The 27,252-nt window shown below is 44.0% G+C and overlaps 1 protein-coding gene across 1 annotated transcript; it reads left to right on the plus strand.

Moving 5' to 3' along the window:
• PAG1 (phosphoprotein membrane anchor with glycosphingolipid microdomains 1) lies at nt 1-26,184 on the plus strand. Its single transcript, XM_040487521.1, has 6 exons — nt 1-203; nt 2,005-2,056; nt 6,263-6,359; nt 8,648-9,249; nt 12,984-13,043; nt 17,527-26,184. Exons 1-6 carry the CDS (start codon nt 79-81, stop codon nt 17,893-17,895), a joined length of 1,305 nt encoding a protein of 434 aa, XP_040343455.1. The 5' UTR covers nt 1-78; the 3' UTR covers nt 17,896-26,184.
• The last annotated feature ends 1,068 nt before the right edge of the window (nt 26,185-27,252 follow it).

A 27,252-nucleotide genomic window follows, 5' to 3' on the forward strand; every position in this document is an offset into this window, starting at 1 on the left:
ACGAAGCACTCTGTGCCCATGTTACCACCTGTGAAGGACTGACTGACCCACCAGCTTGTGCCACTTCTTGCTCCCGCCATGGGACCTTCGGGGAGCGTGCTGAGCAGCGGACAGATGCAGGTGGTCCTGTGGGGCAGTTTGGCGGCTCTCGTCACTTTCTTCCTCATCAGTTTCCTCGTCTTTCTGTGCTCCAGTTGTGACAGGTGAGACCTCCTGTGTATCCGCCGGAACCTTGAAGTAACCCATTCCCTGTGCCCAGAAGACTCTTCGTAGGAAAAGCACGTTATAAACAGAATCCCGCTACACAGACATTGACAGAAACCCCTGTGTTTCTAAAGTTAACTAGCTTCTGTGCTGCAGAGCATCTCAGGACGTTTTTTGTATTCATCGAATGAAAATCCATGTTTGATTTTGCTCAGGAGCAACTGGGAGAGCCCTTGTATACGAAACTTCCCAAAATGAAATTTTGCTGTTCTTTTGAGCACATCGTTGTTAAAATTTATATTGTGTTTTCCTGTCGATGGACATTTGGAAATCTTAGTATGATGTGCATGAAAGATACTCTTTGCTGCCACTTGACAGTTACTGATTATAATTGCTATTACGTGATTTGAAAGGACTATTCAAGTTTTGTGATCTAGAACTGCAATTTCTTAAGAAACATTAATTTTCCTAGAAGAGAGATGAAATAATCATCTTGGTTGTTTTTAGAGTTATGCTTCTTCTCCCCTTCCATGTCTCCCTCATTTGGAATGTCTGTGCCCCCACCCCCCAAAATAAAAGCTCTTTGCTCAGAACCAAAGGTCTTTCTAACATGTTGGGAGTGATTTCCCAGGTGTTCAGACGCTGTTAGGATACTTTGCAGGAGCGCCTGGGTGGCTCAGTAAGTCAAGCATCCGACTTTGGCTCAGGTCATGATCTCGTGGTCCGTGAGTTCGAGCCCCATGTCAGGCTCTGCGCTGCCAGCTCAGAGCCTGGAGGCTGCTTCGGATTCTGTGTCTCCCTCTCTTTCTGCCTCTCCCCTGCTTGCTCTCTCTCTCTCGCTCTCTCAAAAATGAATAAATGTTAAAATTGTAAAATAAGAAGGATACATGCAGCCTCCTGGCAGATTGGTGCCGTGGGGCTGGAGCAAACCAGCCAGTCTACCTCCAAACCTTCCTCTCAGTAACTTCAGGAGAGACCCAACAAGGGTCATTTACAAATCTGACAGGACTTCCTACCCTGAAGTCTCTGTCAAGAAGAGGAAAGTCAGACTCTCCCAACCAAGTAGCCTTCCAGTCTCCTCCCAGTTTAGACCTGGAGCTCCACAGCTGGATCTGAGTCTGCTCAGGAAGGTGCAAAAATAGAGGCTGGTGGAGTTTGCTCCCCTGGACTAGGGAGGGCCTGCCTGTAATTATTTACACTCCCACTAGGCGTCACTGTTGCCTTGACAAATGTGGGACATGTATTCTCTAGTACGGATGGCTTTCCTTAGACTGTCCTGAGTAAAAATAAATTCTATTTTTATTCGATGGACTTTTCCATAGACTGGAAGTACATATGACTCATCCTGAGAGCATGTATCCTTCCCAACGTGCCAAAATTTGTATTTTCTTTCATTTTTTTCCCAGTCCCATTGCACTGGGTAGTCAACTCTGAGTTTGTCTGGATTTTCTTTTAAAAAAGGGAAAAAACAGGTAAAATTATTTCCAGCATTCTAGAGTCGAGACAAGGTTCTGCTCAGGAATGTGCCTCAGTCCTCTTGTGAACTTCTATTTTCTACTCTGGGAGAAAGAGAGCTAGAGAGGTGACGGGTCTCATGCTGTGACTTGACCCCCCTCAGATCCTGACGCCTGCAAAGGAGTGATGGAGTCACGGTCCAGCTTTTGCTTCTTTGGCAAAACAAACCAGGATCCTAAAAGAGAGATTTAAATGTGGACAAATATTCGGATAGCCAAGGGGAGCGTCTGTTTGATTTTAGACGGCACGTTTGACGTCACGGCAATGTTTTCTCTTCCATTTCAGAGAAAAGAAGCCGAGACAGCACAGCGGGGACCACGAGAACCTGATGAACGTGGTGAGCCCATATACACATGTCTGTGTGTGCTTTCGAACACTGGCCACTTATCTAAGTGTGTTCCCACAAGCTGGCAACCTGAGGGAAACCGAGGGAAGGAGCTCACCAGAGTTAACTGGCTGCCTAGAGTCCTCCCTCTGAAGGACTCTTACTCAGCATGGCTAGAGGCCTGTGCAATTAGCCGGGTTGGTTGGGAGAGTTTCAGAAATGGATGCAATCGTGCTGTTGCCGGAAGGATCCTGAGAGCACGCCAACCTACTGCAGGGAGCCCCTGCCCAGCTCCAGCCTAGTATTGGTTTGCTAGGGCTGCATAACAGAGGATCACAAACAGTGGGGCTTCAATACCAAATGTATTGTCTTGACGTTCTGGAGGCCAGAAATGGAGATCCAGGAATCAGTGGGGTTGGCTGGCTCTTCTGAGAGCCTGGAGGGTGAATCTGTTCCAGGCCTGTCTCCCAACTTCTGGGGGTTTGCCGCTCCGCGTGGTCTTCTCCCTGTGTCTCTCCATGTGGTCTTTCCTCTGCATGTCTCTGTCCAAGCTTCCTCGTTTGGTAAGGACTCCAATGTGACCTCATCTTATTGAGTTTCATCTGCAAGGACCCTGTTCCAAATAAGGTCACATTCCTAAGGTATCGGAGGTTAGGACTTCACCTCTGAAATTTGGGGAGTATCCAGTTCAACCAGTAACAGCTGGTCATGAAGCTAACCAAAAGGTAGGACCCCCGTCGGCCTCGATGTGGCCCGGCTGGGTTTCCACAGCTCTCACATGGGGTGCTGTCGAGCCACAAGGGGCTCTTAGACCCACCCTGGTGAGGAGCAGCCTGAGTGTCGGGGTCATGCCCTTACCTGGCTGAGCACTTCCAGCAGCTGGGGAGGGGGCCACCCCCTATTCGCAGGGCTGACTTCGTCGGTCTTGCTTGAGCCCCATGGCGGTGCTAAAACAGAGAAGGTGTCTCCGTTCCCTGACATAATTCCTTAAGATCAGGAAAAATCTGCCGTCGGGAAGAGGGTGTGAAATAGGCAGCCAGCAGACAGAGCTTACCCAGGAGCTGTCTCCGAGCCCAGTCACCGTCCTCCACCAAGGGCGTGCAAGGCTCTTGTATCCCAAGCAGGCTGGAGTTGTTGGGGCTTCTCTCCTCCGGGAGCCCCTGGGGTGTCCTTGCCTCCTCCTCTGCACGCACACCTCACCCGCTGCTGTTCTGCGTTCTCAGCTCTCCCTTTGCCCTCTTTCTTACCCCCATTCCAGTCTCTGGCTGTCAACCCCACTTCTCAGCTGTGCACAGCGCCCCCGTCCAGCACACAGAGCGCAGATCGCTGCTGTGGTGGCATCGAGAGGGTGGAGGGGTGCCTCGGTGGCTCAGTCGATTAAGCCTCCCACTCTTTTTTTTATAAATGTTTGTTTATTTTTGAGAGACAGAGTGCAAGCAGGGGAGGGGCAGAGAGAGAGACACACACACACACAGAATGTGAAGCAGACTCCAGGCTCTGAGCCGTCGGCACAGAACCCCATGCAGGGCTCAGACTCACGAATGGGAAGATCATGACCTGAGCTGAAGTCAGATGCTTAACCCACTGAGCCTCCCAGGTGCCCTGTGCAACTCTTGATTTAGGCTCAGGTCACGATTTCATGGTCTGTGAGTTTGAGCCCCATGTCGGGCTCTGCACTGACAGGGCAAAGCCTGCTTGGGATCCTCTCTATCCGCCCTCTGTCTGCCCTTCCCCAGCCCATGCACACATACACGTGTGCACCCTCTCTCTCTCTAAATAAATAACAAATGTTTTTTAAAAAGTTGGGGGAGATGGGGGGTTGCTTCTCCCACACGTAGGTCCCTGGTCCTGGCTTTCTTCACCACCCCCCATGCTCCTTGGTGCCGGTTGGGGCTAGAGGAAGGGCTTCTGTCTCTGTCCTCCTCCCAGATTCCTTCCCTGTGCTGCTACACCCCTGGTGGGGCCCAGGGAGCCCTCAGCAAGCCCCCCTGCCGTGTGGTTCTGATGCGTGCCCCAGCGTGAGAACTCCTGCTGCAGACCTTCAATGCCTGCGTGGCCCAGGGTCAGGGACGAGGTCGAAGGTAGTGGCACGGGGGATGAAAGGAAAACGCAGGCTGTTCCCGTGCCGTATCCTTAACTAATAACCGCGCAGCCTCTCTTCTACAAACGTGTGGGGGAGAGCACGCAAAAGCACGTGTTCACACGGGCCGTGGTACGTGAGCTCACACACACCCACCACAGCCTTCCACCCGGCTCTCTTTAAGAGCTTCTCTCTCAGCTGCTCGATCTTACTCAACTTGCAGATTCGCCACTTAGACCAAAGAAGCCCCCCAAGTCAGCCTCGCCTTCGCAGCCCACCCCTGATCCCAGCTCTTGTACATCCTTGCTCCCTCCTAAGCCCCAGATGGGCCACCACTAAAGCCTAGCCTGAAAAGATCCAGAGGCATGGGGGTGTCCTGAAGTTTGCTCCTTGTGCTACAGAGAGAGGGAGGCTCACTCCAGGCTCCTCTGGGGGCATTTTCTCATGGAAGCTGAGAGGAGAAGTGGTGGCTAGGACCCAGGTTATGCTGCTTCAGCAGCGATGGGTACTTATGCTGTGATGAGCCGACCTGGGAGCTTCCCCCCCTCACACCTGACTCCTGTCTGGGTGCAACCTTTCTGGGATATGAGAGCCTGCACCTTAAGCTCCTGGCGTCCTTACACGGTGACCCACCTCCTGGCACCCTTCACTCAGGAGCAGCGTGAAACTGAAACAGCGGACTCTCAGTTAAGGGTTCATGACATAGCATGAGCTATTTGCTTTATTATTATTATTATTATTATTATTAATCTGGTTCCCAGGAAGAAGTCAGAGAATTTGTGAGGCCAACTAGCCAAGCTTCTGGTGCTGTTTGTATCAGAATTTCCATGTGGAATCCTGGAACATAGTCCAAGTGTGGCCTCCTGGGTCATGCACACTGTATTCTGCAAGAAGGATTTGGGGACAGGTCACATTAGCAGTGATTCAGGCTGCTACATGGAACCAGTTGGGCATTTAAAGAAACATGTGCTTTCTGACTACTTGTTTATTCCATATAGTATCTCCGTATTCGAGCCCAGTAGAAAAAACCTTCAATGACTTTCTTCCCTCCAAGCATCCAGAATTTGTGAGAATGAGAAAGATTTGCAAACCTACTATTTAACATGATTGTTCTTGTGAACCTTAAAGCAGAGACTTGGCTGGTTATGAAAGTGTCAGAAATCAATTATAGTATCTGTCTTCGACCAGACTTAAGCCTCTTCCCTTCAGATGGCATATTTGTCTTGGTGTGGCATGCCTTTAAGAATAGCATTTTGTGGGTCGCCTGGGTGGTTCAGTCGGTTGAGCATCTGACTCTTGATTTCAGCTCAGGTCATAACAGGGTCATGGAATCAAACCCCACGCACATCAGGCCCCTCACTGAGTGTGGAGTCTGCTTAAGATTCTCTCTCTCCCTCTGCCCCTCTTCTCTGATCACATGCGCACATGTTCTGTCTAAAATAACATTTTTAAAATGTTTTTAATTTTTTTAATGTTTATTTCCTTTTGAGAAAGAGAGAACACAAGCAGGACAGGGGCAGAGAGAGGGAGACAAAGAATCCAAAGCAGGCTCCAGGATCTGAACTGTCAGCACAGAGCCCGACGTGGAGCTCAAACACGAACCGCGAGATCATGACCTGAGCCAAAGTCAGACGTTTATCCAACTGAGCCATGCAGGCGCCCCTAAAATTAAATTTTTTTAAAAAAAACAGCATTTTACAGAGCCTGTGGTATAAGGAAGGATGCGGCTGCTTTCTGCTGGGGTCAGTTCTGACCAGCACTGGGCCTTTTGGCCACCTTCTCACCTTAAGCTAAGGGGACTGATCCCTCATGACCTACCTGTAGCCCAGTTGAAGACCCCAGGTGGAAAGCTCTGTAAATGGTCTTGAAGATTCCCAGTGCCCCGAAGATTCTAGAACAATTCTGTCCAATAGAGCTTTCCACCGTGATGGAAGTGTTCTGTACCTGATCTGCAGTAACCACTAGCCACCCGTAGCTGATGAGCATTCAAAGTGTGACTAGCAATTCAATTTTGTTTAATTTCACTTAGTTTAAGTGGATTTGGGTTTTTGTTGCTGCGGTTTTAATTTTTAGAAAAAGCCATGGCCACTCTCCTCTGCCCGCAGTCTGATTGTTCATGTGGGATGTTTGTTTTGCAGCCTTCTGACAAGGAGATGTTCAGCCGCTCAATAACTAGCCTGGCCACAGATGCACCTGCCAGCAGTGAACAGAACGGAATACTCACCAATGGGGACAGTAAGTTATGCAAAAATACGAGCTTTCCATGCAGACCCCATCACATTTCAAAAAACGTAGCTCAAAAATTAGCAAATGTGTTCTTGCCCACTCTTGGTATTCTACCAGTTTTAGTGAATGTCCTCTCATTTGGATGAAAAGCTAGTATTTATTAATTGGTTTCTCTGTGCCATTGCTCTAAGATCTGTTTGTATACTAACTCATCCATACAACTACTATAAGATTACTGATATTAATATTCTCACTCCCTGTAAGATAGCTGTTGTTACTGTCCACAGCTTAGCGGTGAAGAAACCGCAGCACATTGCTGCTTCGACAGATCACCACAAACTTAGTGCCTTAGAACAACTGAAATGTATTAACTTACGGCTTTAAAGTACCAGCAGAAATGCACTTCTTCCTGGAGGCTCTAGGGGTGAATCTGTTCCCTTACCTGTTTCAGCTCCTAGAGGCTGCCTGCATTTCTTGATTCCTAGCCTTTCCCTCCATCTTTACACCTGTCCCCAACTCTCTTGCCCCACTCTGTCACTTAAAGGGACTCTTGGGGCGCCTGGGTGGCTCAGTTGGTTCAGCATCTGACTTCAGCTCAGGTCATGATCTCACGGCTCATGAGTTAGAGCCCTACATCAGGCTCTGTGCTGACAGCTCGGAACCCGCTTTAGATCCTCTCTCTCTCCCCTACTCTCTCTCAAAAATAAATAAACATTTAAAAAAAAAAAAAAGACTCTCATGATTACGTTGGGCCCACCTGGGTGACCCAGGCTACTCTCCTTCTCAGGGTCAGCTGATAGTTCACCTGTATCCTTAATTCCTCCCTGGCCACGTAGCATAACACACACATACACAGGTTCCAGAGGGTAGGACATGGACACCTTTTGGAGGCCATAATTCTGCCCGCCATGGAGAGGCTGATAATTTGCCTGAGATCACAGTCAGTGTGCTGACGATCTGTAATCTGAGTGCTGGGCACACCTCTGGATCCACTCTGCACACCACCTGTTGCACGCACGGAGTGCTGTCCCTGACAAAAATAGCAACTACACTTGCTTCACACTGTCCAGTTTACAAAGTGCTTTCACCTGAGGTAGGAGGTTGTCCTGTACCCCGTGTCCTGCTAAGGAAACTCGGGGGGGGGGGGGCAGTATCTACCCCAGAATCTGCAGACTCCAGTGCTTGTTCTCTGACCACCATGACACATGTCTGGGGCCAGAGGGCAGAAGTTCAACCCCTCTGTGATGAGTAAGTAAACCTAGGGTGGTACCTGCCGTTGTGTCAGACACTGTCCTGGGCTGCAGGGGTCTCAGAGAATCCCAGTCTAGTCCATAAAGGTTAAAACTCATAAGTTATAAACACACACATACGTACATATGTAAAGACTATATATCGTATATAAGAACTATATATTATATAAGGAGCATGTAAGATAAATGTATGAATATAAATATACATATTTTAGTACACATTTATTCGTATATACTTATACTTTTTATGCTTACACATGAAGAGTAGATAGTATATAAAGAACATATAATAGAGCAACAGTAATTTAATAACTTGTTCACTACAATGTAGGTATCAGAAGGGCGGGGCTGGCTTTGTTGATGTACTCCAACCATCTCTGGCACACAGTAGGCACTCAGAAAACATGACTGAATGGTTTCACACAGTAACATTTCTGTGCAAATCGAAGGATTTCACATTTGGATTTTCTAATTTGAGGTAGAAATGGTAGGGGGAAGGGCAGTGAGATGGAAGGAAGAGACACAGGCGTGCAGTCCCTTTGTTACACTGGTTTAGGGCACATTTTTGCCCCCTTGTTTCCATCGTGTCTGTCAAACAAAAGTGACCACTGAAAGGGAATGGTTTCCAGTTATTCCCTCCAAACGGGAGGAGGCCAGTAAGGCCAGGGAAGGTGGCCACCATACATGCCCCCCATTTTGGTGCCCAGCCACTCACCGTCTGGCTCCAGGGAATATCACTTTCTTCCTCTGGTCACGTTAGGCACTCTGCCTACCAGAGTCCCACCAATAAGCAATGAAAGTAACTGTGAACCAAATTAATAGCCAAGACAACTTATTAAATATTGTATTAGAAAGATGTAATAGCTGGTTTTAGTTTCAACTGTGGTTGAAATAAGAATATCAAGTAACAATCATACCATCTGTAATTTGCAGTTTAGAGTCCAATAAAAAGCACCTTGATTTAACCTAACCTTGCATTATCCAATTCACTGCAATAATTATTTAAAGAATTGTCTTTCCTCATTTTTAATACTTCTGCTGCCTTAGTTCTTTCAGAAGACAGTACTCTGACCTGCATGCAACATTATGAGGAAGTCCAGACCTCAGCTTCAGATCTGCTGGACTCCCAGGACAGCTCGGGGAAGCCAAAATGTCATCAGAGCCGGGAACTGCCCAGAATTCCTCCTGACAGCGCCGTGGACATGATGATCAACGCGAGAGCCGTGGATGGGGACCAGGGCCTGGGGACGGAAGGGCCATACGAAGTACTCAAGGATAGTTCCTCCCAAGAAAATATGGTGGAGGACTGCTTGTATGAAACTGTGAAAGAAATTAAGGAGGTGGCGGCAGCTGTGAACCCAGGGAAAGGCCATGGCAGCAGGTCAAAGTCAACTTCCGCTTTGAAAGAGCTTCCGGGGCCTCAAGCCCCCCAAGCAGACTTTGCTGAGTATGCCTCGGTGGACAGAAACAAAAAATGTCGACAGAGTGTTAATGCAGAGACTGTTCTTGGAAATTCATGCGATCTGGAAGAGGAAGCCCCACCACCTGTCCCCGTTAAACTTCTGGATGAGAATGAAAACCTTCAGGAGAAGAGAGAGAGCAAGACAGGAGACGAAGGAGCCACAGAGGGGACCAGTGAAACCAACAAGGTAGGCCCCCATGTTTGTGCTTCATGTGCTTTTGTCACGATTAGGAATCTAGCTGATCTTGGGGCTTTTACTGGCACATCATTCTGGGAAATACATATAAACACTTTCAGGTTCGTTGAATGATGAAAGCTGCTTCATCATTCTGTGTGTGGCTCGCCCCGCCCCCCCCCCCCCCTTCCAAATAATAAAATGCTAAAAACTCATGTTTGTAAAATATTTTCTCTTGGCCCCTTACTTGGATATTTTCCAGTTTTTACATCCTATCTAATTGGGGCTAAGTATTACTGTCTTCATTTTGAAGACCAGGAATTTAAATGGAAACTAGACTGTTTGCCCCGTGTTTAGCCTCTTCTGTTTGCTGCTGCCTCAAGCAGCATGGTGATCCCAGAAGTCAGAGCATAGGAACACACACAGAGGGAACAGACTCACAGTTGCCACTGGTTGTATGTGATTATATGCATACTTCTATATAAAATCAAGTAAAAGATTTTATTTTGTGACAATTTCAAAACAATAGCCAATAACTCTTAAGGTTAGATATTCAACAAAGCTCTCAAATGTATTAACAATCCCCGGGCCTTACCTGTTTCTGATAACTGGATGTATGAGCCACAATAACTTGAAATTCACATTTCCAGTTGTCAGTATCTCCTTGGGATTTAACCAGGCCCAGTCTTCTTTAGTCAGCTATTATCTGATTTCTGTCCTCTCCACAGGAAAAAGCAAGGCTCTCATCTCAGGTTTTGGTGGGAAGGACAAATAGGGGTTAGTCAGTCAATACAGTTGTAGCCTTAAAAAAAACATCTGGAGTTTATGATCAAAATGTGAACCCTGGCTGTGGCTATATAGGTTATACCCAGTAAGTCATTCTTTGTGGTATTCTCTGAATGCGTTTCAACTTTTCATATTATCTGTGAAATCAGCTGTTGAGAGCCCCAATAAGAGTGTTCATGAACCTAGTGCTAAATGCAAAAGTGCAGTCTATTGTTTTGCCCTTCATATAACCACAGATAATGAAACTAATGTAAAGTCTATTATGCCTAAAAAAAAAAATTCAAGCTTTTTTTACTTATAAGCACTTGAAAGATAAGAAGGTCAATTGTCTAACCACTACCACTAAGCAGTTCTCCAGATATCCCATTAGAAATTGGAAATACCCATCTGGGAATCAATGGTAATACAAGAATGAATAACCCATCATCTTCATATAAACAATCTTAATTTTAAGCAACTCAGATAACTTGAAATAGTTAATATTCATTCATTTTTTTATTCACGCACAAGATTTTCGCAAGCACCTACTACGTGCCACATAATCTTCTAGGTGCTGAGAATCCACTAGTGAGCAAAACTTCTGAACAAAACTTCCTGCTCCAGTGGAGCTTACATTTTAGTGGGGAGAGACATAAATATGCACAAAACTAAAGTATATGGCACTTTAGAAGGCTTTAAAGTTTATAGGGAAAAATTAGAACAAAATAAGGAGGATTAGGAAAGTGGAGTGAGTACAATTATGAATCAAGTGGTCAGGGTATGCCTACTGTGAAGGTGGCATTTGAATAAAACGTTCAAGAAGGTGAGAGAATGAGTTGTATACATTTGGGGGAAGAGCGGAGGGAATGGCCAGTGTGAAGGGCCTGAGGCTGGAGCTCGTCCGGCCTGTCCAAGGGAGAGGAGTGGGACAGGTGTGGCTGGAGAGGAAAGGGTAGTAGAGAGAAAGGTAACTAGGGGCCCAATCCTGTGTGGCCTTTACTCATAATCTGAATAAAACAGGGGTCATTAGAAAGTCTTGAGAAGAAGGGATGACTCTTTGGATCTTTGGCAAAGATGCCCCTGACTGTACTGTCAGATTCAACTGTAAAGGGGAGGAGCAAGGAGGAACACCAGGTGGCCATTCTCACAGACCAGACAAGAGATGATGGTGGCTTAGAACAGGACAGAAGTAATGGGAGAAGCTAAGCTGGAGCCAAGAGATTGGTTGGTGGACCAGATGTGTGATGAAAGAAAGAAAAGATAATGATGAGTCCCAGGTTTGGCCTGAGCCACTACCAAGATGGAGTCACCATTCACTGAAATGGAGAGGGCTGCAGGCAGGCAGGTTTTTGGAGAAGATTGCGTATTCGGTGCTGGACATATTTCGTTTGAGATACCTACTGGATGTCTGAGTAGAAACAGCAGAGAGCAGCTGGATGGATGAGGAGGTTTAGGAGAAAAGGTCTGGGTTGGATTTGTACACTTGGAAGTCATCAGCAGAAATTTTTTCTTACAGCCATGACATTGCTTTAAGGGGGGAATGAGGTCACTGATTGAGTGTAAATGACAACTAGAAGAGTTCCCAGAGCGCAGGTCTAGGAAAGAAAAGGAACGAGCAGAGGACACCTAAATAGGAAAGAAAAACAGGAAAGTTCAGTGTCCTGGAAGCCACGTGAAGAAGGTTCAGGGACAGGGAAGTGGCCACTGTGGCAAATGCAGTGACGGGTCAGGAATGATGAGGGCTGAGGATTGACAGTCACGTTAGTCACATGGTGGACATTGGTGTCCTGGAGTGTCAGAGGCAGAAACTTGACTGAAATGGTTTAGAGAGAGAAAAGGAAGAGAAAAATTATTTGAGCAACTTTTTTAGACAAGTCTTTTAAGAGCTTTTTCTATAAAGGGATGAGGCCATAGATGGAACTGGAAGAAGGGTTGGTTTGTTTTGTTTTCAGAGTCAGAGAAATAACAGTATGGTTTCACGTGGGTGGGAATGATTTCACAGTGAGGGAAAAGCTGATGATATAAACTGAATGGGAGACTTGCTGGAGTGAATGTTCATGAGTAGATGTGAGGGGGCAGGATCTCCTGTATAAGAGGAGGGGATCACCTTTAAGAGGGGCTTGAAGAGTTCTTTGGTGACAGGGAGGAAGGACAATTCGTGAATGCAGAGATGGGGCTGGGGTAGGGTATAAGTTCCTAGAAATTTCTGATTTCTTCAGTTTTCTCCAGGTCACCGGGTAAGAGTGAGGATGGGGGAGGAGGTATTGGGGCCTGGGGAGGGAGGGGAAGGTGGGAAGTAAACAGCCGAGCAGGGACCGGGTATACTGGCAAGGGTGGTCCAACACAGAGCAGTGCTAAGAACCCACCTGAAGGTTGAATTCACCAGTGACCAGGAAGGGCATTGGGTATTTAATACTACTGGGTAATGGAAAACATCGTACAATAGATACAAGAGGGGGAGAGGGGTAGAAGGAGAGAGAGAATCTCAAGCAGGCTCCACAGTCAGCATGGAGCCTGACATGTGACTTGATCCCACGATCCTGGGATCATGACCTGCGCCGAAATCAAGAGTCAGATGCTCAACCGACTGAGCCACCCAGGCGCCCCAACACAATAGATTTTTTACAAGTGTTTATAAGTGTTAGTTGCTTGACAGCATTTCTTTTATTAGTGTTTCTTCTTTTAATGTTTATTTTTGAGAGACAGAGACAGAGTGCAAGCGGGGGAGGGCTGAGCTGTCATCACAGAGCCCAATGCAGGGTTCCAACTCAAACCGTGAGATCATGACCTGAGCCCAAGTCGGATACTTAACTGACGGAGCCACCCAGGCACCCCTTGACATAATTTCTTTGTAGAAAATAATATCTTCCCTCAAAATCATTTGAAAACATTTTTATAGATGTGTCAAAACAAATGCAAAAGAAAGGCTGGATTATTGACTTCAAACTATATCTTCCCTTGGTCTGTGTTTGTTTTAACAGAGATTTAGTGCATTGTCGTACAAGTCCCGGGAAGAGGACCCAACTCTCACAGAAGAAGAGGTGAGTTTTGTTGCTTTTTAAATAACCAGAAAACTTTAAAGAATAGAGCGTTTCTCCCTGAGTAAATACACTGTTATGCTACTCTTCTCTGAAAAAGCTGAAATACTCTTAAGCATATGTGTGGAGGCCAGGATTTGGGAATGTTGGCTTTATAGTGGCTCAAGTGACTGGCAGATGGTAGGAGAAAAAGGAAGACAGGATGAACAGGTCATCTAAGTGAAAGAAACAGAGTAGGAAAGAAGGAACAGAAAAAAAAGATAGGAAGAGGAGGGGAGAAAATAGAATGACAAGAGAGACATTTAAGTGCGAGAGCTTTAGTGAGCAGTCAGGAAGGAAGTCCACCTTCGAAGGCACTTAATCATGGGTTGGAAAACACAGGAAACTGGAACAGGTGGGTGTAAGGAATTTAATCCAGCCTGGGAAGTGGAGGGGGAAGGTTTTAATGAGGAATATGGAGGCAGAGAGCAGGTAACTAACTCCGGGAAGTACAATTCCAGGCTGCAGCAACAGTCAGACATAGCAGCCAACAAGAAAGCACCGTCTTCTTCCAAGTACCTGGGCTAAATATTCACCAGCTAAACTTTTCAGTGAAGCGTCAAAATCGTATAAGCCGGTATATATGTTATTATATCAAGCTAGGCTCAGAGAGCTGAACACCTCAATTTATCTGGCTGTATATAGCTTCTATCTGGAATTCCTAGCATGGTAAATTTTGTGCATGTAGGAAAATGACATACATATGCAGGGACATCCCCTCACATCATAGGACTTTGTGTAGAGTATTAAAAAATGAAATAGACTACAATCCCACATTGGGAGTTCAAAGAGCAGAGAGCTTCCCATAGGCAATGTTGCCCACGTGCTTCTGTGTTTCTTGCCCCAGGGAAAGGACCTGCGATCTAGCCACCTGTTCATATGAGCCAAAATCCTGGGCATCATCCATGACACCCCCATTTCCTCTATGTCCTCAGACTCAGGCAGTAGCAGATCCCCTGAATTCTACCTCCAAAGGGTTTCCTTCACATGCTGCTCTGTCCGTGTCCACTGTGCCCGCCCCTCACCAGCCTGGTGGCGCCTTCACCTTCTTCTAGCAGTCTTTTGTCCCCACTGCACCAGGGCCATCCCACTTGGGACCAAAAAGAAGAATATATGAGAGATCTGGAAACAAATCCTTTAAAATAAAGTTGAGACTATGTAAAAATTTAAATTACTTTTCTTCTAATCTTACATTGTTTGTGGTTTGGGAAAATAGGACCTAGTTATACTGATGAATTTTTAACGTAGATTAAAGAACGGTGATTCACATGTATTCATTTCAGGAAGCTGCTTTACAAAAAAGAATTATGGAAGTCACTTATTTTTGTATTTTTGTACTATAGTGTTAGCCAGTCCAGACAGACACTGAGACATGAGTTTTAAGTACAGTTATCCCAATTTAACAGAATGATGGGAAAGGGTTGGTTATAGGAAGAGAAATGGGGGAAAGGAAGAGGGTAATTTATACGAACATAATAACAATTTGCAGCCTAAATAATAAAGATGAGAGATTTAAAAGAGAAGAATTGTAGGGGCGCCTGGGTGGCTCAGTCGGTTAAGCGTCCGACTTCGGCTCAGGTCATGATCTCACGGTCCGTGAGTTCAAGCCCCGCATCAGGCTCTGTGCTAACAGCTCAGAGCCTGGTTCAGATTCTGTGTCTCCCTCTCTCTCTGACCCTCCCCCATTCATACCCTGTCTCTCTCTCTCTCTCAAAAATAAATAAATGTTAAAAAAAAATTTTAAAGAGGAAACTTGTGACACTAAATAGCAGCAGGGCTTGAAAGGAACCTGTATACGAAATGGAAATCATAGTCCTAGAAGGTAGATATCCGAACATCAGAAGACTTGTAAATGTTAACACTTATGAAAGATTCTCAACATTCTCTGCACACTAGGCTCGTGCCCAGAGACAATATTAAGTTGCAAGTTAATGAAAGAGCCTTTAACTTTTTAAAAAAGAGTGTAAAGGCCAAGAAAACCCAAGTAATTGCAAAGAGCGGAGCATTAATGGCAGGCATCGTGGGGAGGAAAGTTGAGGAGAGAAGCTGCAGTGTGCCCCCCCTCATCGGTACAGGGCAGGAAATGGTGTGTTTGTCCTCCTCAGTGTTGCCCCTGAGGGCACAGAGTGCATTTCTACTTTGCTGGCACCCCTCTTCACTGTCATCCATGATTCACCCTTTATAATCTGTCCACCCTTTATAATCCATGTCCACCCTTTATAATTTTTGGCTTGGACGACCTTTTAGATAATAAGTTCCATATGTTTGCACCTCACTGTGAAAAGCAGGTGATTTATTCTTCCTAATTTCAAAGAAATTATCATTCTTCATTTCAAGAGTAATTTTCCATTCAGATCTCTAAGGTGAGAACGTTAATTTACTATTCACTAGACAGGTCAGACCAGCATGGCAGAATTTCCCAAAGATGATTCCTCTGGTTTTAAATCTTTGGATTGTCAAGGCCTGGCAAAACAGAGCCACCAGCCTGTAGTGAAAAGTTCTCATGCAAATGACCAGTTAACATGCGGCAGGCCTGTCTTAAGAAGCTTTTGAGGCCAGCTGGAAACTTCATCCACAGTATGTAAGATATGTGAAAGCAAGGAAATATCTCTCCGCACTTGGGAAGCCAAGCATCTGTCAGGAGGCATGTTCATTTATTTCCTGGGTGTTTGAATAAATCAATCATTATGGCCAATGAAGGTAATGAAGGATATTTCTACTTATTTCCAGCCGTGGTTTCTAACAATAATACCCCCCCTACACACACACACACACACACATACACACAAATGTCTCTTAATCAGTGTGTTTAATCTATCATTACCAAAGAAAATTAAATCCCTCTTGATAGTAGAGGTTATATGCAGTATGTTAATGAGACTGAGTAGGGGTGTCCGGAAAATAGCCCACCCTTTCAGTAGGAAAGAGGGCCCTGTAAGTGAATTGTCCCCAAATTTCATTTCTGGGTTGGCTGGTTGCAAGTAAGAATGGATTTTTCCCACTGGAGAAAACTTATCCCCATCTGTAAATGTCTATTTAACCAGTAATATGCAATGAAGTTGAAAATTAATGGAAAATGAGGCTTTTACAGGTAGAAGTAGATTGCCAGCCAGACTCCAGGAGCTACTTTTCAGACCACTTCGATGCAGAAAGAGTGAACCAAACGGTCTAATTCGGGGGTTCTCACACTTTAGTGGGCATCAAAATCAGCACAGAGTGCTGGGCCCCGTCCCCAGAGTTTCTGATTCAGTGCTTCTAGGATGGGACCCAGATCCTGCTGCTGCCATTTCGAAGCCTGCCTTTTGAGAACCATTCATCTAACATCTGTCTTCTTCCTTTTTCCTTAAAGCAGTAGAGCTTTTTTTTTTTTTCCCCAGGTGAAATATTCTGATGTAGAAATCGAGTAAAACATGATACTGTAGTCAGGTCCTGGGGGCCTCATTCTGCCTGCTCTTCTCCTTCCCGAAGACCCAGAGAGAACCTGGTTGTCATGGGGTTATGTTCATAGGACTGGTCTACTTACAAAGTTGAACATATATAATTGTTCTCTAGTAATGTACTTCAGGATTAGCACATGAAGAACCCACTTCTGGGTATATAGCTGAAGGAGATGAAATCACTGTGTTGAAGACGTTCTTAGCAGCATTATTCACCATAGTCAAGACATGGAAACAACCTAAGTATCCATCAACTGATGAATGGATAAAGAAAATGTGAGATACATATCCACGTGTATACATTTTAAATATATACATATACATATACATATATATAATGTGTGTATACACACATGTACATACACACACAGTGGAATATTATTCAGTCGTGAAAGAGATTTTACCTTTTGTGACAACTTGGATAGACCTTGAGAACATTATGCAAGTGAAATAAGTCAGAGAAACCCAAATACTATATGTTCTACATAGATGTGGAATCTAAAAAAGCCAAACTCTTAGAAATAGCAAGTAGAATGGTGGTTGCCAGGGGCTGGGGAGTAGGGGAAAGGGGAGGTGTTGGTCACAGGGTACAAACTCCCAGCTGTAAGCTGAGTAAGTTCCAGGGATCTGATACAGAGCATGGTGACTATAATTAACAGTGGTATACTATCATACTTGAAAGTTGAAAAGTAGGTCTTAATTGTTTTCACCACATACAGACACACACACACACACACACACACGCATAGTGGTAACAAAGGAGTTAACTAAGCTTTGTAGTAATCATTTCACAGTATATATGTGTATCAAATTACCATGTTGTACACCTTAAGCTTACATATGCTATGTGTCAATAATATCTCACTAAAGCTGGGGAGAATTAGCAAAAAAAAAAATCTTAAAGGGGCATACACATGCCTATAGTGCTAAATATCTAGCTTGTCACTGTAAAGGGGGAGAAAGAAGTCAAACTTGAGGCTTATTTATTTAATTCACCCTTTGTTTTCTAGATCTCAGCCATGTATTCATCAGTAAATAAACCTGGGCAGTCAGGGAATAAATCGGGACAGTCGCTTAAAGCTCCAGAGTCCACCTACACCTCCATCCAAAGCGCCGCTCAGAGATCCCCCTCTTCCTGTAACGATCTCTACGCGACTGTTAAAGACTTCGAGAAAACGCCAAACAGCGGTAGCATGCTTCCAGCAGCAGTGAGACCCAGTGAGGAACCCGAGCCCGATTATGAAGCAATACAGGCTCTAAACAGAGAGGAAGAAAAGGCCACCCCAGAGACCAATGGCCACCACGGCCTTCTCCCGAAGGAGAATGACTATGAGAGCATTGGGGACTTGCAGCAGTGCAGAGACATCACCAGGCTCTAGCAGCCCCGAAGACAACCCCAGATGCCGTGTGCTCAGCCGCCTGGAGGGCTCAGCCGCCTGGGGGGCACTCCTGCGGGAAACAAGAAGCTCTGTCAACCCACACTCTGCATGCTGCTCCGGTAACCTGAAGACGATTGAAAACGTGGAGACTGTTTAGCAGGGTCGGAAACAGTGAGGTACGTACCGAGTGCACCCGAGTGCGTCCCTGCCTGCAGGGGGCACTCGCACGCCCAAGCACATCTCTTTCATGCACCCTCGCCCTCTGGAAAGGTCCCAGCTGTCGGTGGTTTCATCCTATTCGTGAGGAAAGCCAAGATGAAAGGAAGAACTGCGTTCATCAAGAACCACGACCCCACCTGCCTAAAATACTGCCATTCAGAAGAGCCAGGTTTTTCTTCCTTTCTTTTTTTTTTTCCTGTCTGCCCCTAATATTTCTTCCCCGTGAAATCTTCCGATTTCTAATGGTTCATTCCGAGAAAATTCTCTCCCGAGGCTTGGCCCTTGCCTTCCACTTGGGGATTTTAAGATGGTAAGAAACTGTGGTTGCTGGTTCCTGTCAGCTCACAGGCCTCTTCCAAGAGCCGCACTTGGAAAAACGACCACTGCAGGTGGACAGGACCGGGGCTGCCTCTTAGGTTTAGGTCTTCATTCCTTCTGATTTAGGCACTCCACATCGGCAGCCTCTCCCAAAGTACTTGAAGTCATTTTTAGATGCTTTATTTTATTTTTCTAGTCAAAGCGTGCCCGCCCCCCCCCCCCCCCAGTATTTGAAACTCTTCAGAGCCTTTTCAGTATTTTCAATGAACATTGTGGTACTTCTATACTTGTTTTAGCCCAGAGCTCATTTCTCTGAAACAGAGAGCCTTAATCTCCATGTTGGGACACACCACATATTTGGACGGCAGCCATGGCATCCGTCTCTGAAGGGCTGCGGACTTGAATGTGTATTTCTGATGCTCTCTGCTGCCACACTAACAGTGTGAGATTTCATAAGTTAACTGCTACCCTAAGGTAATCTAAAATTAAAATGTAAACATTTATTTTTGTTATATAAATTTATAAGATGTTTTATGTTTAACGCCTAATTTCTAGAAAGTGCCAGAAAAAAAAAATGTATATTAACTATTTTGATTTTGTGTACAATGATTTATACTCTCATTTTGAAAAGACACCATAAAGCACATAAGCTAGGTAACTACACGTAGCTGTTATCTTTTTTCTAATCAAGTGTTTAAAATACTGAAGGTTTTTTCAAGACTTAACTTTTCAAATGGTACTTGGAGCTCCTGGTCAAAGTCATCTGGCTCACTAGAGAAATCAGAATAAACACAAAGGATCATTTTCAGTGAGTTCAGTGGGCAATACTGAAATATTTGAAATGGTCAAAAACAATGGAAAGAACAAAATATGACTAGGGATGTCTGCATTATTAACCTCATGAAGGTATTTATAATTCCATTAAGATTCAGATACGTGTTTAAGAAAACAGTGATGGTTTCTGCAAGCCAGTCCTTGCAAATGCAAATTGCCTATTGGGGTTTTTTTTCCCCTTCATTTTACAAAAATCAGTGGCTGAAATAACTCTGATTAAGAGCTCAGCCTGGTTTGAATTTAATCATCTCTTGAGACTTTATAAGGCCAACATTGGGAAACTTGTTCACTTTTCATTTTAAAAGGAACCTGCTATTATACAGTGTGGCTACAGAAAGGGACCTTTTCCTACACTGACAAAGGGGGGAAAAAAGAGGCAGTTATTCAATGCTGCTGTGACATGTCTGGCTTTTCAGGTTGAATACTCTTGCTGTTTTCACTCATTATGACAAAGGATGCCGTTCGGAGGATGAGGCATCTTGCAAATGGTAGGGACCAGCTCACAGGCGTGTTTTTTTCCCATCCCTTGCATTCATGGCTTGATTTTGTGACTGTTCTGTGATACATTTCTGAAAATTGTGAAGTGAGCTTTGTTGGGGTAAACCGGTCGGTTGTCATTATGTTTCAGTCATCCTGGTCTTTCCCATGAAGACCTCTCGAGCCTAAGCACAATCATCATTGACTAGAAGATAAGGGCAGAAATACCCTTGGATTGGGGGGAAAGTTCATCAGGAAGGTGCCACAAGTGGGCCTTGTTCTCTGAATTCGTATCTTTCATGAGCACTGTTTTGCCTGGTGATTTTCATTGCTTACTTGGTATTAATGAGTTTGACCCAACAATCTCTACATCCTGGGGTTCCTTTAGCACTTGGTGACGGCCTTGTCACATCGCATACCTAGTATTGTGCATGCTGCAGTAATGTCCTTTATGAGCGCTTGACCACTCCAAAGTTTTACTGTATTTCATAATGTCTTTACTTATTGCCAGGGAGGTGAGAATGACCTCTAAAGTGTAAAATCATTTCCAGAGAGGAAAGTTCTTTATAAATAGTCCTATCATCTTGAAATTTCATTATCAGAATTTCCCCCAGAAGCTCTGAAATAAAGGCTATGCAATATAGCCATAAAATATGCACTGAACTCTCTCTTGATTTGAGAATCTGTGCTAAGAATAAGTTGTGATTTGAAGTATTATAAGTATATTTTAAAAGAAACTAGAAGGCCCTCCGGCATAAATGCTAAAAGAAGTAATAGCACAATCCATGAGGGGTGGGGGGCAGGGAGAAGCGGAGTAAACTTTGGGAGCAGGCTTGCTGTTTAGACCATTGGGTACCTCACTGAACTACAGTATTGATGTATCCTCATGGTTTTGACCTTAAAGTACAGTATTTCATAAATTTTGTCACTTTTACTTTATTCATTGAAAATCTGTGCTAGTCTTTGAGTTGGACAAAAGCCTATGGCTTCTTTAAAAAAGTTTCATGTTCAGCTAAATGTTACAGTTTAAATCTGTGAAAGGTAGTTATGAAAAGTTTTTACAGTATTTTTAAAATTCAACTTTGACATCCACATTATGCATTGTTATAACTTACGTTATGTGAAATTACACAAATAAACTAAGTTTTAGGAAGTGTTTTTTGTCCTGTAAGTCAGAATTGTAAATTCATCTTGCCTAAAGGCAGGATCTTTGTTTTTAGTCAGATATTTTGAAAGTTTAGAAGAATTTTTATGCTGTTTTTACTATTTCTCAAATGCAGTCAGCAGGAAACTATGACCTATTTTACGTGAAATGTTTAAGGAAGTTTTAAATTCTAGAAGAAAGTAATTTTTGCAAATATGTGGGCCACATACATTTTCTTTCCTGTCCACTAAATTATGTCATTAGGTTTATTAAAGCTTTTGAAGGTACTGCTGTCTTTTGTGGAAGAAGGCTAATTACTGATGTATCTGCCCTCAAAATCCAAGAGTTAATTCTAATTAAGTGCTAACAAGAGGTAGCCACCACAAAGAACTAAAATTTAACCTCAGGCTGTCACTGTATCTATTTCTCGTATTTGACTTCCGTTTTCTTAATTAGAGCATTTATTTACTTTAACCAGTAACACACTGTGTGTATACATGTACATATACTATACATACATACCTATACATATTTACACACACACACACACACACACACACACACATATATATAAAGATGTCTTTGGAATGTCTCCCCTACTAGTGTGATGACTATTGTCATAAAAGCAAAATAGAAAAAAGCTACCCAATAGTTTTCACTCAGTAATTACAAGAAAGCCTTCCTAGGTTGCCCTCATACCATTTTTCTTATTAATAAGTTCAGGTTTTAAGTTGTGTCCATAATTCTCTTCGTTGAAACCCAGTGGTGTTTTAAAATAGTTTTGTCTTGGTTTTTTTTTTTTTAAATGTGTGTGGCTCCTTGCATATTCAGCATGACAGGAGAAAATGTAAATAGGCGTCCTTCTCAGTGTTCTCAGTGTTGAGAAGAGATTCGGCCGAAAGCAACAAGAGCCATGTGAGCCAGGACAGAGCCACAGGGAGGTGACCCCCCCCCCACCTGGTAGCAGAAGCAGAGGCCCATTATCACATGGCTGCATTTTATTTCATTTTCCTTTGAAGGCCGTGTGAGTTTACCGCAGAACCAGCGAGCGGTGATGTAGCATGATGTGCAGAAAACCGCTCTGAGATGTTCTGAGAGGCGGCTCTCATCCCAGAGCTTCAGTTCAAGACTGAGTTAGGATTTTGTAAATGAGTAAATGACATTTTTTTTTCCAGTGCTCCTTGTACTAGTTAATACTGAGTCCGTGTGATCTAGTGATGCCATTCTTCCAAAAGTGTCGGCGTCCGGTACCCGGCCAGCTTCGTGGTGGCCCTGGAAGCACACCTGTACTGACGGCTCTTTCCTGGAAATCCTGACAGGCTTACTGTCCTGTGTAACGGGAGAAGCTCGAGTGTATCGTTTGGTGTAAGTGATGTGAAAAATAGGAACGTGTGTCTATAATCTCAGATACGCCTTCTTTTTGCAGTGAAATCTATACGCCTCGTCCTGTAGTAGTGCTCTGTGTGCTGTACCTTTTTGTAAACACGGTATTCTTGACAGTGGCATTGGACAAGTTCAACGCACCTAGAAAGCGTCTGACGTAGAGAGACCAGTCCAGAAACCGTGATAGACTAGTCTTCATCTGGAATTATGAAAGTAAATTTTAAAAACCGTGGCCCAGAAGAGAACAAATATTCATAAGTGGGTTTTTTTCCTATTGCTCATTTTTAGGTCTGTTTACGTCCAGTCTCTGGTATTTATAAAGTAGTCATTGTTTTTCCAGGTTCTTCTTTATTTCAGTTTTTCTTAATGCCGGATGAAATGAGAAATGTTGTAACTTTTATTAAAAAGGAAACTCTTTTAAGCATTCCATTTGGCAATCGTTTCTCTTAATGCAGTCAAATTAGATTTTTCTTTGCTCACCACTTATATACCGTGGGTATTTTTTAAAAATATATTATGCTCTGGTTGTCTTAGATCACCTTCTGTAATGGATGATAAAGGCTGGTAATGGTCATTCCTCAAACTTCTGTGTATGAAATTGGCAACGGTTTCATTGTTGTTACCTTTTAAATATCCTGTTTTATTAATGCACCTCAAGTTTTCAGGGGAAGTTTGAAAGCTAAACAAATAGGAATTTGCATTTCACTGTCCATGCATTTTTTCCTCATAAAAATAGTTTCTCAGAAGAAAGCGACATACTGTCCCATAGGTGGTCCTGATCAGTTTCAAAGTGCTCCTCTGACTCAAAAATAATTCATGACAATGGCGTTTTGACTCATTGTCTCAAAAGGTCTTTATAATGGTCAAATTGTCTAATTCACAAGAGAGTGGAAAAAGTTGTTTCTGATACTGGGCATTTTTAAACCTTAGTTTTAAGTCTGAAAATATCTCACTGGCTTTAACATCTTCCAATTTTTCCCCTCCACTGCTCTAGTCTTTTTAAGGAGCAAGTCTAAAGAACGGGGACACAAAGCCACTATTTCTTCCGATCTTACCTCGGCTCCTTCCGCACAGGTGACCTTCTGTCACTTTGCACAGCACCACACCTGTTCCCCCTCCCCACCCTGGCTGCTCTCTGCTATTCATAGGCCATTCCAACACATCTTTTGCAAAATGGACACACTCCTCAGATCACGGATCCTGCCCGCCAGCATGGAACCATTCCCTGCCACTGTCCGGTGGGCGGACAGCTCTGCCCGACTCACATGTTCCTATGTCCCAGGTTGCCGAGATAAGATCATGGGTCCACCTGGGGAAGCAGATGCTGGGGGGTACGGTCATGAGCTTTGCTAAACCATGTTCATACCTGCCCACATTTTTCATGAGAATGGTTGGCACTACAGGGCCGTGGAAAAGAACTTTAAAAAATTCTCCAGAATCAGGGTCACAACTGCAGGAAAATCAGCACCGTGCTCTAACTGGGTAAGCTCACTGTCCCTCATAAGGCCTTAGACTGCCTGTGTCTCCTAAGTTCCAGTGGAGTTAAATCCTTGGAATAACAGACCTATAACTTGACCGTAAAGTAGGAGGATGCTGAGCCTTTCAAGGAAAAACACCCCTTTCTTATAAGACTTAATCACTTATAAAGTAAGCTGAGTGTAATATTTTTTAGCCAAAGAGCCGTTTACGCCCTCCCTCGGGAGACAGTGCTTATGGATTCTGGTAGTTATAAGTAGTTTGGTCTGCTTTGCCAGGCTTCAAGGACACAAGAATCGTCAAGCATCTCACCGGGGAGCTACCAGATATTGAGAATAACTTGGCCATTTGTAGACAAACTGATGTTTGAAGTGAGAAACCAGATCCCTTTTAAGCACTCACTTTCCACACAGCTAAGGATCCAGGATGTGTTTGGGGTTTTTTTTGTTTTTTTTGTTTTTTAACTTCACTCTAAGTTGTCATAGTTAATTATTTGGATGGGTATTCCAGAGTGTAATTTCCACCACCGCCCCCCCCCCCCCACCAAGTTAAAAGAACGGATATTCTCTTTACACATTTAATTTTTAAAAGTTCACCTAGTATACCAGTTAGGCACCCATGCTAGGACGGTTAAGACTAAAAGGGAGACCAGTCTTAGCCCCTGGAGCCTCAGGGGTTGTCTTATACCTCAGAACTGTCTTATTACAATGTCTGGTTTTGTTTTGTTTTTTAACTTAGCAGTTGGAAATCATGAGTTTAAAACAAACTTTCTTTTTCCCTTTTTAAGCAGAAGAAGCAGAAAAACACTTTTAACTTGAACTTCCCATTTAGGTAGTCAAGGCTTCCCTGAAAGACAGCAGTCAGTGTCCTTCCCCAGGTAAAGAGGCAAGAACCAAAAGCCCAAGTCTATCTCTGAAGATTCCTTTTTAGGTATTTTTAATGTAAAACCCACACATGAATCTGACATGATGTTTCTGACCTGTCCCGTAAGCCTGCTTGCCTTTTTTTTTTTTTTTTTTTGCATTTTTTTTTTTATGATAGGCTTTCTTGTTTTTCCTGGAGCCACACTAAGACCATTCCGACAGGCTCCTCCGTGACTGACTACTGGTGTCCTGGACGTGTGGCCACACCATTAGCAGGGCTTGCCTCTTAGGGAAAAGCATGTGCAAAGTGTCAGACAAGCTGAATTTTATGTTCAAGTCAACAAGCGTTTATGCCTCAGGTTTTGACATTTAAAAAATATTTTTCTGAGGAGCAACTACCTATTTGATACGGGGGGGCCTGGGGAGCAGGAAAAAAATCTGAACTAAGCGACGTGGGCAAGACTTCCCACTCCTCACGTCTCAGTTTGTGTCTCTGGAAAACAGATTATCCCAGCTCCCTGTCTACCACCCTGAGTAGCCTAAGGAGCAAACCATAGTGTGTAGAAGTGAGAAAGATGACCTCAAAGATTTTGATCATTTTTAGACATTTTCTTCTTTGTAAACTCAGGAATAAGCCTGGTTTGTGGGTAGCATCATATGGCTACCAAAGCTACAGTTTTAGGCAACCAGATACATCCTTTCAAATGTGTTTCATTTAAAAACCTAACTTGGTGGTAAAACTGGGAAAAGAAACTCCTCATAATAATAATAATTTTTAAAAAGCCCAACAAAAAGACTTCAGTAAAAGAGTGTGGTATCAGTCTGTCATTTGCCCCAGAGTGCTTGTTTCCTACCTACAGTAGTTCAGCAATTTTTATGGGAGAAAAAAATGCACACTTCTTGGAAAAGTGAATTGAGGGTTTGAATTAAATTCTAAGAGACGACAATTTAAAGAGAAACATTGGATTCAGAGATGAGCTCACAGCTCTGTGATCCCTGTTTCAGCATTGACTTTACTGTGTGACCTTGAACAAATTAACTACTCTGTGCCTCGGTTTCTCCATGTGCAAAATGGGGATAATGATACCAACCATTGCCTACCTCATGGGGATGTTATGGGGACAAATGAGATAATATAAATACAAATGCTTTGATCTCTGGAAGAAAGGTGCTATATAAATTACAGTTATATTGTTTTTAATGATCCAATTGTTATGTTTAGAGTTTAAATAATAGCAATACTATTAGTCATGTTAAGAATAAGTTTCAACTCAGTGCATAATTACAATTCTCTTCTGTGGCCAAATCTTGATCATTCATCCAGTAATGGTACCTAAGGAACTGAAATGGGTATTTGATTTCTGTGTGTTTCTGCCTGTAGTGTTTCTATTCTGAATGTTCCCAAAAGGCTGGAGTTTAACTTGTAATACCTTATAGTTTACATGTAATGAACCTTATTCAAGCTGTGTATAAAAGTATAATTACATGTAAATAGCAGGTACATTGTAATTAAAGGCACTTATCAAATTGTCTTTGTTCTTTTTAAATTGCAATAAAAGTCAGTTTTATATAAAAGCTTGTTAAAACTCATTTGGTATTGTGGGAAGGTCAGGAATGCTAGTTTATATGCCTCCGTGCATAACCAGGGTTTGGGGATTTTAGCAATCGGTTCACTAAGTGAAAGGAAAGACAATGACCAGGCTACAGAGCGTAGCGGTTAGAATCGCAAACTGCAGAAAAGGAGTCTGAGTCCCAGCTCTATGATGACTTTGAAGAAGCTGTTGGGCTTTTCCTTGCCCTTGTTTCCACATAAAAAGTGAGGGACGGTAATTCAGAACCTACTAACAGGGTTGTCTTGGAGATTAAATGTGGTATTGAGCATGGTACCCTGCAAACGCTAAATGCTCTGTAAATGCAAACAGACCATCTTCACAAGCCTGGGAAAATTGTGACGACCTCTACCCACACTGCCAGCCACTCTGGTGAAGAAATGCAACCTGAGAGCAAATAGTGCCCAGGCCATCAGGAAAACCCACCTGCTTGGTGGCTGAGGGTGGTCTAACCCCAGCAGGAATCTCAGAGCAAACAGCTTTTAAATCAGCGACCTGGCTGCCCCCTTTCTGATAACAGGAGACTGGCCTTGGGGCCCAAAGGCGAAGCAAGCGAGGATTTTCTTTGGCAAGCTCCTGATTCCTTTATGTCTGTGCCCTTTAACTCCTGGATACCCCCAAACTCACGCATTGCTTCTTAGTAGACCCCCCCACACCCAGCCACGCACACACACACAACCTGGCCCTTCTCTTGGGACCTTTTCCCTGCTCCCTCCTTCTGCCACACCCCATCTGCACAATTATAAATCCCCTGTTCCCAGGGGCTCATCTGTTTGTTTCTAAGGAACTAACTCCTCCCTGTGGTAGGTTACCGTGCCCACTACTCCTAGGATTGTTTATGATTTAGGGAGCTTGCTGCCTATCACAGTCTCGAGCCAAAACCACCTGTAACTCTCACTGTGGGCATTGCAAACCCATGAGAGGCTGCGGGGAGTGATGGGGGAGGCAAAGGAGGGAGCAAATTTGCCTCATCAGAAAATGCTCTGCTGTGCCTTCCCAGAGGCCATGCCTGCTTCCCTCCATCCCCTGCCCC

The sequence above is a fragment of the Herpailurus yagouaroundi genome, unplaced genomic scaffold (genome assembly GCF_014898765.1).
Source record: "Herpailurus yagouaroundi ecotype Mexico unplaced genomic scaffold, PumYag 165, whole genome shotgun sequence".
In the NCBI taxonomy this organism is placed as follows: domain Eukaryota; kingdom Metazoa; phylum Chordata; class Mammalia; order Carnivora; family Felidae; genus Herpailurus; species Herpailurus yagouaroundi.